The 12399-nt window shown below is 47.8% G+C and overlaps 1 protein-coding gene across 1 annotated transcript; it reads right to left on the bottom strand.

The window, feature by feature from the left end:
• Positions 1-10363: 10363 nt before the first annotated feature.
• LOC144168051 (uncharacterized) lies at positions 10364-11611 on the bottom strand. Its single transcript, XM_077697140.1, has one exon. The coding sequence runs from the start codon at positions 11609-11611 to the stop codon at positions 10766-10768; it is 846 nt and encodes a 281-aa protein (XP_077553266.1). The 3' UTR covers positions 10364-10765.
• Between the last annotated feature and the right edge of the window lie 788 nt (positions 11612-12399).

Genomic DNA, 12399 nt, shown 5'->3' with positions numbered 1-12399 from the left:
CTCTTCACACGAGCGGGAAGCCATCCGGACTCAAGTCGACGACATGCTGAGCGACGACATTATACAGCCGTCGAAAAGCCCCTGGGCTGCCCCGGTGGTACTCGTAAAGAAAAAAGACGGCACATTAATGTTTTGCGTTGACTACCGGGGACTGAACAAAATCACCAAAAAGGACGTGTACCCCATCCCCCGAATCGACGACGCCCTCGACCACCTCTGCCACGCGAAGTACTTCTCATCGATAGATCTGAAGACCGGCTACTGCAAATTGAAGTGGACGAGAGAGACCGAGAGAAGACTGCATTTATAATCCCGGACGGCCTATACGAGTTCAAGGTATTTGCGTTCGGGTTGTGCACGGCGCCAGAAACGTTTCAACGAGTCATGGACACGGTGCTAGCTGGCTTGAAGTGGCACACCTGTTTCGTATACCTCGACGATGTTGTATATAGTATTCTCCCGAACTTTCGACGAACACCTTGCAAGGTTGCAGTCTGTACTCGAGGCTATCCGTACGTCGGGGTTAACGCTGAAGCCTGAAAAGTGCCGCTTCACGTACGAGGAGCTCAAGTATTTGGGCCATGTCCTCAACGGCGCGGGAGGGGGGCCTGATCTCGGGAAAACTTTCGCCATTGCGAACTTCCCAAGACCGAAAGATAAGAAGGGCGTGCGGAGATTTCTCGGACTATGCGCATACTACAGGCGCTTTGTCGCCAACTTCGCCCGCCTTGCAGAGCCACTCACCCGCTTGACGAAAGATAGCAGCCCTTTCAGCTGGGAAAATGCCCAAGAAACAGCCTTCTGCGAGCTGCAACAATGCCTGCAAAGCCCGCCTGTGCTCGCGCATTTTGACGAAAATGCCGAAACGGAAATGCACACGGACGCCAGTGAAATAGGCTTGGGTGCCGTCCTCGTACAAAAGCAAAGCGGGTGCGAGAAAGTAATCGCCTATGCCAGCCGTGGTCTGTCCAAGGAAGAAAGAAACTACTCAGCCTCTGAGAAAGAGTGCCTCGCGATTATATGGGCCATTTCAAAATTTCGCCCATACGTGTATGGAAGACCATTCAAGGTTGTGACAGACCATCATGCGCTGTGTTGGCTCGCCAATTTGAAGGACCCCTCTGGCCGTCTTGGTAGGTGGAGCTTGCGCCTGCAAGAATTCGACGTTACAGTAGTCGTTCCTTGCATCCGGGAGGAAACACTCCGACGCCGACTGCCTGTCCCGGGCCCCCGTCGACCCACCACCACAAGACTCCGATGAAGACAGCGCGTTCTTCGGAGTCGTGACAGAGAGTGACCTGGCCGCCCAGCAGCGTGCCGACCCCGATCTACGCGTCATGATCGACTACCCTCCAAAGGATGCAACGTCGCCGTGCCCAGGGCCTTCAAACGCAACTTCCCTGCATTCAGCCTGAAACACTCCGTCCTCGTGAAGAAGAATTTCAGCCCCGGAACGAGAGCAAATTATCTTCTTGTGATCCCGGCATATCTTCGCGACGAAATTTTGGAAGCGTGCCACGACGACCCGTCTTCCGGACATCTCGGCACAGCTCGCACAATTGAGAAAATCAAGGCGATGTACTACTGGCCCCGCCTTGCATCCGACGTCACCCACTACGTCCGGAGCTGCCGTGACTACCAGCGACAAAAAACGCCACCGACGAGACCCGCCGGACTTCTGCAACCGATCGGCGTCCCGTTTAGGCCCTTCCAACAGATTGGAATGGACCTTTGGGCCCGTTCCCTACATCGCGATCCGAGAACAAGTGAATTGTTCTAACGACAGACTACATGACTCGCTACGCAGAGGCCGCCGCACTTCCGAGGGGGACTGCACAAGAAGTCGCAAAGTTTTTCATAAGCCAAGTTGTGCTGCGACATGGCGCCCCAGAAGTCCTAATCACGGACCGCGGAACGGCCTTTACTGCGGAGCTGATGCAAGGGATATTACGCTACAGCAACACGGATTACCGAAGAACGACGGCTTACCACCCCCAAACGAACGGACTAACAGAACGCCTGAACAAGACGATCGCGGATATGCTGTCAACGTACATCGACGTTGAACATAAGGCTTGGGACGAAGTGCTACCGTACGGTGGTCTACGTAGGAAACTACGCAGATGACGCCGTTCGAGCTTGTCTACGGAAGACGGCCGACTACGATGCTCGACGCCATGCTTCTGCACGTAGCAGAGGACGACATCAACGCCGACGTCCAAGGATACCTTCAGCGTGCGGAGGAGGCCCGCTAGCTGGCTCGAGTTCGTACAACGGACCAGCAGCTGGTGGATTCCGGGTGGTACAACCTCCGACGCCGAGACGCCCAGTACCACCCTGGGGATCGTGTGTGGGTTTCGACTCCCATCCGTCGACGCGGACTAAGTGAGAAGCTTCTGCGGCGATATTTCGGACCCTGCCAGATTCTACGACGTGTGGGCCAACTTACCTACGAGGTGATACCCGATGGTGATTCCGGAGCATTACGACGACGCACGCGACCCGAAGTCATCGACGTGGTTCGTTTAAAATCTTTCTTCGAACGATGACGGACTTTATTTTTTCTTTGTTCCGACTGTCGCTTAAGTTAGCATCGAGTCGATGCACTCTTAGAGGGGGGGAGGGGTAATGCCGCGAACAATGTATGGGTTTGTTTATTTTTACTGCCGGGCCGCACCCGGCTGTGTTATCTGCGTTCCAAAAGCAGCACGTCTTAAATTCTTTACTTTTATGCCGCACCGGCTATCAATTCAGATAAGCAGACTGTTTTGCCCTAACGTCACTAGCCCAGAATAGTCTTTTGTGATCTACAATGTTCTGGATGTGAATCGACGTTTGCAGAAACACTTGCGCCGAAAGATAAAAGCCTGCAGAGCAGACGACGCGGCATTCATTCGAAGACACTCGACTGTGCTAGTAACTTTGTTGGCCGCTGCTTCGCCGCCTCGGAATCCTTTGGGTTGTTAGGGGAGCACAAGTTCGCTCCAATCAACTTGTTTCTCTTTCAAGACAACCGCGTCGTTCTTGGCTTCGTGACACTGCGGCTCGAACCGGCGCAGACCGTGATAGCAACAGCTTGTCGCCACTCTTATAGTCAATCTGATCGCGAAAAACAAATTCCACATGCGAGAAAGTAGATGTTAGTGTGGGGAAAAATTGTGCTAGGGGTTGTTATCAGCGCTGAATTTAAAAGCAGCGTTCAGATATATGCCGCGATGATAAGCCTACGCTGACCGGTAGCGGAGATTCGGCGCTCTGACCCAGCACTGCCGGCACCACGGTGCGGCAAGCGGCCGAAAGATGGCGCCACCTGCGCGCTAGAATCAAAATAGACCACGGCAGATGTCTTGATTACCGATCGCTGAAACGGGAATTATCGCCAAAATAAAGCGCTATATGCGAAAAACGGGATGATAGTGGATTGAAAAGTTGTGTAAGGGATGGCCATTCGCAGTTGTACAGATACCGGCGATCAAATATTCGCCACGATACTAAGCCTAAAGTTCCCAACACCCAAGCTGAACCGAGCAACGCCGAGCCCGCTGACTTGGGCGACAGTTCTTGCGGCCGCCGCCGCGCACGAACTCAGTCCACGTTTAGCTCTGCATGTCGTCGCGTGGAAAATAATTCATCTTGGCGTCGTCGTCGATTTGCTCGGAGAGGCTTCCACGAGCACTACTTCGCATTCCGCGAGCTTGCCATAGCACAACTTGGGCAAGCTCAGCGACGCGCACCGCTGCGTCGCCGCGGTGTGCGTCGACATCGCGCACCGCGCGGTGCTGGCACTGAGTAGTTTTTGGCACCAGTGCAAGGCAACACCATGCGCCGGCCACGAACTGAAGAGCACAGACGTCGAACACGCAAAGTGTGCAAAGTTTACAAGCATTGCTCACACAGCTACACCCACGTCTCCTGCCCAAACGAATACCACCGACAACAGCAGCCCAGTATATGGTTTCCGGTTCCGGAAACGACTATATGATGTCACCCTGAACCGGCCAGACACGTCGGCCGATGTTTCGTCACGCTGAAAGCGATTTCGCAAGTGCTGCCGGTTTGTGGAAGCTCGCGGCCGGGACAATCAAACTCGATTTTAGATGTGATTGGGGCCTCGGATTGCTGCAAAAATTTCTGTGAGGCATCTGTACAAACTACTGAAGGCAATTATATCATTTTTTAAGCGTCAAAATTTGGTGTCAGTACTCCTTTAACATAAATACCCCAGAAAGTGGCGGGGAAATTCGCCCCGCCGGTAGCGTAGTGGTTATCGCACCAGACCAGTATTCTTGAGGTCGTAAACGTTCGAGTCACGCCCCGTGGGTTGAAAAGAAGGTCCCGTTCTCCCCGTGTAGTCACAGTGGCGCTGGCTACCACCCTCAAGCGTCAGATACACTTCAGTAAATATAAAGAGCCCAGAAAGTGAAGAACACAGTCGCCCAGATAGCCGAATTGGTAAGGCATTCGAGATCTAATCGAAAGGCGTGGGTTCGGTCCCCACTCTGGGCGCGTGTTTTTCTTTCTTTCTTTCTTTCTTCCGTATATTTAAAAAAAATGTTAACTTCATTAACCATAGTAAAAAAAGAGCCTAACCACACATGCCTCCTTTGGCGTTCTAGAGTGCCGACCTATCTTCTGTAATTAATATATATATATATATATATATATATATATATATATATATATATATATATATATATATATACAGAAAGATAGGGCAGCAGTCTACAACGCCAAAGGAGGCATAGGGGTGTGGTTAGGCTCTTTTCTTTTTCACTACGGTTAATGAAGTCAACATTTTTTTTTAATATACAGAAGAAAGAAAGAAAGAAAAACACGCGCCCAGAGTGGGGACCGAACCCACGCCTTTCGATTACATGTCGAATGCCTTACCAATTCGGCTATCTGGGCGACTGTGTTCTCCTTCACTTTCTAGGCTATTTATATTTACTAGAAGTGTATATGACGCTTGAGGGTGGTAGCCAGCGCCACTCTGACTACACGGGGAGAAGGGGACCTTCTTTGAAAAGAAGGTCCCCTTCTCCCCGTGTAGTCGTGACCCTCCTTCGTGACATGAGTCGTGCCGCCATGTTACAATATACAGTAATCCCTCTTTAACTCCAACTCGGATATCTCGAAATATCGGTAAAGTCGGAACTTTTCTTCGCCATGCATTTACCTCCCATTTGCGCCATGTATTTGCTCGCCTGTGTCTCGAAACGTTTTTTTCGGGGGACAATGGTAAACCACGGAAATGTCAACAGATAGGGCACAGCGCGAAGTCCGCTACAGACAGCTGATAAAGTATCCGTTCTAACGCTAGGCTCCCACTACACGCCAAACGTAGTCGTGAACCGCAAATTTTCGCTGTACGAGGCCGATGTCCCCGTTACGGAATTCTCTCTGACGCCTACATCGTTGAGAGAGCTTTCGACTATATAGCTGATCATGAGGATGAAGAGGAGCCTCGAGAAGTGCCTACAATGACAAAAAAAACAAATCTTCTGCGCCTGCTCCGTAACAAGGTAGAATGTAGACCTAATGGCGACCAACAATTGAGCGATGCATTTATATGCTCGAGAACGCTTGTCTGGGACCAGATGCAACAAGAAACATACGAACATTATGCAATTCCTTCTTCCGCAATAATAGAACTTAGTTTTTGTACAAATTATATTGTCTGTACTTGGAACGCTCTCTTGTGGGGTGTAGCGTTTGGTAAAATCATTAACTGTTATTTCAGCGAACTGGCAACAAATTTCTGGCAATTCGCTTAACGTGAATTTCCGCTTATCGATATTTCGTGTGGATTTTGCGAGTACTGTGTATGTATATATATATATATATATATATATATATATATATATATATATATATATATATATATATATATATATATATATATATATATATATATATATATATATATATATATATATATATATATATATATATATATATATATATATATATATATCACATCACATCACTTTAATACCTTAAAGACCCCCTGTAGGGGGTATTACATAACGGGTGGGTTACAGATAAATGTTCACAGGACGTCAAATGGAAATGTGCGTGGTGACCTTCTCTTTAAATGTTGATGAACACGTGATGGCCGGAACGTCACAGGGAAGGCTATTCCAGTCCACTGCTACACGGGGGAAAAAAGAGGCAGAAAAAGTAGTAGTGCGAGCATGTGGACGCGCAATTTGATACGGGTGGGCAGTGCGGTGAGATATGCGCGTCGGTGGTACGATGTAGCGTACTTGATTAAGAGGGCTGTAGAAAAAAATCGCGCCAATCCACCCTGTGAATGTGGTTGGAAAGCAAAGCTGTAAACGGCACCCATAACGATTACTCATGCGACGTCACTTAAAATCACTCACATCGCTCTACAAATAGTAAAACCAGAGAGAAGTGAAATGCACTTAACCACACCATTTATTACTTCAAAGAGATATTCTTGGTAAGGTTAAATCAATGCATGATGCATGAACGGTGTTTGGTTGAGTTGTATTGGTGTAGCACAAGAGTGGAAACTTTTTTTTATAAAATCAAAGTAAGCTCCAACCCGGTGTTAGACGATCTCACTTCTCCGTCTCTGCGCCGCGGACGGAGGCGACGAGACGGAAAGGTCAGGGTAAGGTGAAGGTACGGTCTGCCTCAGAAGGCGATAATGCTGGATTATCTCCCTGAACATGACAAGCGGGTGACTGTCCTCGTGCAGCTCCATAGCACGGGAGGTAAAAGCGCAGGCTTGTTGGGTGAGCGTATTAGTTGCCCTTCATTGAAGCGTGAGGCGGTGTCCAGATGAGCTGAATGGAACCGTTTGGGGAGTGGTTTTTTAGCACGCACAGTGCAGGTCAGGACACCCAACCCGACTGGTAATTCCAGTAGGCTTGCTGGGAATCGGTGACTACCCTCCGAACCCCTGGTTGAGTGAGAGCCAAGGTGATGGCTGCCTCTTCTGCTGCCGTCATTTGTTGGGTCCTAAGCGAGGTACACGCAAGGAGGTTGGTTCTGGAGGTAGCCACGATGATGGCGTGTTGCTGCCCTCGATGTTTGGAGAAGTCTGTGTAGATAACTGCATGAGCCCCAATGGTGGTGTTTAGCGCTTGAACCCGTGCTTTTCGTTGGCCCTCGTCATGTGAGGGGTTCATATTTCTAAGCAAAGGGAGCATCTTTAGTTTTAGTCGCCAACAGTCTGGGAGTACGTCAAGCGGAGTGACATTCTGGGCTGCCCAGCCAATCTGGTGAAGCATGCGGTTACCCACCGCAGTTCTGAGTCGGACCTTCTGGTTAGAAAGATGGCCTTCTATCAGCTCTTCCACCGTGTTGTGGAGCCCGTGCTAAGCAGCCTCAGTGTGGACGCACTCATGAGAAGACCAATGGCCTGCTCGACCGCCTTTCTAATCATTATATAAAGCATCTCTATGTCTTCCTTGTCGAGAAGAAGATAGGGGTTTGTCGTAAGTAACTCTCGAGAGGACAAAAGCTTCAATTAATCTAAAGGTACCGGATTCTTTTAGGCCTGGCTTCTTGGTGGCAACTCGCCTGATCATGTGCATGATTAGATTAATGCTGTTTTTGAGGAGCTGCAAGGAGACGTCACCCTTGGTGTTGGCCTGGAAATGTAGGCCCAGGATCTTGATGCTGGGGTTTGGAGTGAAGGCCTGGCTATGAAGGAGTATTTGAATGTATTGCTTGGTTTGGCGAGAGGGCGGACGACAAGGAGCTGTGATTTTTTACGTGAACACTGGAGGCCACAGGCGTTAGCACATTGGCGTACTAAAAGTGAGATTCCATGGATTGGTGTGAGCTTCCTTTAATTTTTGTAACTCTTAGCACATGAGCAAGGTGCGCACAGGACCGCTAGACGGGCGTGAGTGGTCGTGTGACGCTTGCACGTGGCATTCAGCGTAAACCCGTAGATGTGCTTGGTCAGTACACCATTTGTCTTCCCGTGTTCGCGTGGGCTCGTAGCTAAATCGGTAAGACAGCGGGCTCTCGCTTTGTTAGTCTATTAGTTCCAGGTTCGATTCCCGGCGGTGCCAGTAAATTCTTTTATTTGTTGGCTGGAGTTTTCTGTTGACACCAACGGTCGCGAAAGAACCCTTGGGGGGTAGAGGTAGGAAGCTTTGCTTTAAAACTTGTGTAGCAAACAAAGGTTGGTGATGCGGCGGCGCACTGAAAGATTTGAAAGACCAGTTTCGCGTTTAAGGGATGATATGCTTATGTCATATGAATATGAGGAATGAATGAACCTAGTGGCGCGGTTTTGCACAGATTCTAATTCATTGATCAAGTATACCTGGTGCGGACTCCATATGGGAGCGGCATATTCTAGTTTAGTTCGGATTAAAGATTTATAGGCGAGAAGTTTGACGTTCAGTGGGGCATGACGCAGATGGCGCTTTAAGAAACCCAAAGATCGGTTTGCTGATGATATGACGTTCGTGATATGCGTGCGCCATGAAAGATCACTGGTTAAGGTGACGCCTAGGTATTTATAGGATTGAACTTGTTCAAGAGTCGAGTTAGCTATTACGTAAGAAAAATACAAGGGATTACGCTGGCGTTGAAAAGAAACGAGTTTGCATTTAGTTGGATTAAGCTCCATTAGCCACAGGTCGCACCATTGCTGTACACGGTTAAGGTCATTTTGGAGCGCGGTTTGATCAGAAGGGTTAGTAATTTTGCGGTATAGAACACAATCGTCGGCAAACATGCGGATGTGAGAAGATACATGCATGGGTAGATCGTTAATATATATTAGAAACAGAAGGGGTCCGAGGACAGACCCTTGGGGGACGCCCGATGTTACCGAGAGGGAGCTAGAATGGTTATTTTTAATATCGACAAACTGGGAACGGTTAGCAAGAAATTCTGAAATCCATGCTAGAATTTTGGGGTGCAGATTCAACTGGGCAAGTTTTAGTAAGAGGCGTTTGTGTGGTACTTTGTCAAAAGCTTTAGCGAAGTCTAGAAAGATTGCATCAGTCTGGAGGTTACGGTCAAGATTAGCATGCAAATCATGAGTAAATATCGCTAGTTGTGTTTCACAAGATAAAGATTTACGGAAGCCATGTTGGGCAGAATGAAAGAAATTGTTAGCGTCCAGGAAGTGCATTATGTGAGTGTATATGACGTGTTCCATGATTTTGCATGAGACGCTGGTTAGTGAAATGGGACGGTAATTTAGGGGTGACTGTTTGTTACCTGATTTGTGGGCCGGAATGACCTTTCCCACTTTCCAGTCATCTGGTAACATTCCTGTTTCAAGCGACAATGAGAACAGCATCGAAAAATACACTGCAATAATTTGTTTAGTGTTTTTTAACAGTTTGGAGTTAATGTTGTCTACGCCAGCAGATGATGAAAGTTTAAGTCTGTCGATAAGGGACGAAATTCCAGCAACAGAAAATTCCACTGGAGCCATTATCGGTAAAGTCGTAGTAGGTGGCGAGGGAAGTGGCGAATCTGCTTCTTTAGTGAACACAGAGCAGAACCCGATGTTAAATACGTCGGCACAATCAGCGTCGCTAACTTCCTCTCCGTTATGGTCAGTAAGCATTATTTCGCGTGTCGGTTGCGGGTTTATAACTTCCCAGAACTTTCTAGGGTTATTTGTTAAAATTTTAGGCAAGTCAATGCGATAAAACGTCTGTTCTGCACTTGGAATTGCAGCATAATATGCGTCTTCTGCAGCATAGTACTTGTCCCATGCGCACGCAGTACCATTAAGTTTCGCAGTACGAAAGAGACGTTTCTTTTTGTTTTCTTGCCTTTTTAAACGTTTTGAAAACCATGGTTTATTTTCATTGGCGGGGAAGTTCATCTTGGGGATATATCTATTAGCTAACTCGATTACTTTGTCCCTAAAGACTAACCAGTTACTGTTAAGAGATCGGGAATCGAAATTGGATTCAAACGCAGGCAGGAAATCTCGCAGTTCGTTATTAATTGCTTCGTAATCACCCTTATTGTACATATGAATTGTTTTGCTGGAAATGTGGCGTGTTTTAGGGATGAAGTTTAGTGTAGTATGAATAACTTTGTGATCACTGATTTCACGTAAGTACGAGATAGATTCTAAGCTTTCGGGGCTGTTTGTTAGTATCAGATCTAAAATATTCGAAGATTCACTAGTTACACGTGTTGGTTCGGATACCAGTTGCGTAAGGTTAAAGTTCAGACAAACATCGACAAATTCTCTTGCTTCGGTATTTCCTGTAATTAGTTGTGTTTGGTTCAGCCAGTCAATATTCGGGAAATTAAAGTCGCCATAAAGGAGGATATGTGCGGTAGGGTGTTTATTAGTAAGCGTAGATAGCATTTTATTTAATTCGCGGGCGAAATTTGGATCAGTACGAGGGGGCCTGTAGCATACGCCAAGTATTACTGTTTCGGGTGGTGCACGGCACATTACCCACAATATTTCAAGTTGTGAGGCAATGTTGATAAGGGAGCAAGATAGCTTTTTGCTAGTCGCGATGAGTACGCCCCCACCACGTGCGTTTTTACGGTCGTGACGAAAAAGGTTAAAGTGCGGCAAGTCAGCCAGAACCTCTGTATCTGAAATGTCGTCAGTAAGCCACGTTTCGGTCAATATAAGTATACTACTGCTAGATGATTTTAACAGATTAGACAGGGGCACGCGCTTAGGAAGAAAACTACGGATGTTAGTATAAATTACAGAAAACGAAAGCTTAGCTTTAGTGCTTGTACGTGGCTGTTGGCGCGCTTGCCGACGGCGTACTGATCCCTATGTTTTTTCCTTGACAATTCCTGCTTCGTAGTCGAAAATGTATCGCTTAGAGCCAATATGCAAAGTTTGAAAACGCAGTGAAAATGGCACAGATTTGCTCCTAGCGAAAGCAACGAGCTCTTTTCGGGCTATTCGAACAGGGTATGTGAAATCTTCGCCAATGCTAAATTTTGTACCTTTTAGTTTTGGGCCGTTTGAAAGGATGGATTCTTTAGTTTTGAAAGACGAGAGTTTCACTATTATAGGCCGTTTATGGTTATTGGTGTGCCGCCCTAGGCGATGTGCACGCTCTGTGTCTTTTGGTTCAATTGTTAGTTGAAGTCGTTCAAGGCAGTGCTGGATTATTATTTCTTCTGACTGAGCGTATGTTTCCTTCGGATTAGTGTCAGGGAGATTGTAGAATATTAGATTGTCACGCCGGGAACGGTTCTCGAGGTCGTCAAGACGCTCGTCTATGTCATACACCTGGTGAGTTAACTCATCGGTATTAGTATGTATTGCATCTACTTCTGCTCGAAGGGTTAGAAGATTTTGGCAGTGATTTTCCAAGACAGCAATGCGCTGTCCAAGATCGGTGATAGTCTGGTTAGTGGTGGCTATCTCGGATTTAAGACCTTGCATTTCCGATAATATTGTCGACTGGCCCTGTGACAACTTTTTCAGCTCAGCGAGAATATCTGGCCCGGGGTTCATCTCTACATCTCCCGATAGCAATAGCAAGGCACGTATGACATTCACACATTCGGTAACAAGCAAACAGCAGCACTGTGGGCTCGGCAGCTGCACCAAACAGTAATTACTTGATTTTTTAGTAGACGTGGGATACGAACTACCAACCTGCATGATCAAGATTAACGGGTTAGCGGCCGGTGTGGTGGCACAGCCGCGAAGCCCACAGTGCGCGCTGGATGGTGGTTGCGGCTTTATAGGCTGCGCAGGAGATGTTGTCGACGGCGATAGGGTGGCTGGATTTATCTCGACGATCCACGGAGGGAGGGGTGGCGCTGCCGAAGGTCCGGAAGCATGGGTGCCAGGGAGGGGGCAAACACAAGGTTCGCCTTCGTTGGTAGCAGGCAGGCAGCTTCCCGGAGTGGCAGACGATACAGCCAGCAAGGCAGGCAGTAGTAGGTCAGTGATGATGCGGGCAAAAACCTGCATGATCAAGATGAACGGGTTAGCGGCCTGTGTGGTGGCACAGCCGCTGTGGTGGCACAGCGGCCTGTGTGGTGGCATATATATATATATATATGTATATATATATAGAGTAAGGGTTAATGGAGAATACCTCAGTAACCTCAGATTTGCTGATGACGTTGCCTTGCTAAGTAACTCGGGGGACGAATTGCAAAGCATGCTTTCCGCACTGGGCGAACAGAGTAGAACCGTGGGCCTGAAAATTATTATGCAGAAAACTAAAGTAATGATCAATAACCTCGGGACAGCACAGCAGTTTGAGATAGATGGCGAGGCAGTGGAAGTTGTAAGCGAATATATAGACTTAGGCCAAGTTGTGACCCCAGATCCCAACCATGAGGCAGAGATAATTAGAAGGATCAGAATGGGGTGGAGTGCATATGGCAGACATTATCAGATAATGAATAGCAGCCTACCATTGTCGTTGAAGAAGAAAG

The sequence above is a fragment of the Haemaphysalis longicornis genome, unplaced genomic scaffold (genome assembly GCF_048455015.1).
Source record: "Haemaphysalis longicornis isolate Haplotype H1 unplaced genomic scaffold, Haemaphysalis longicornis Haplotype H1 scaffold_1, whole genome shotgun sequence".
Lineage (NCBI taxonomy): Eukaryota > Metazoa > Arthropoda > Arachnida > Ixodida > Ixodidae > Haemaphysalis > Haemaphysalis longicornis.
This window is presented reverse-complemented; position numbering and strand designations above follow the sequence as displayed.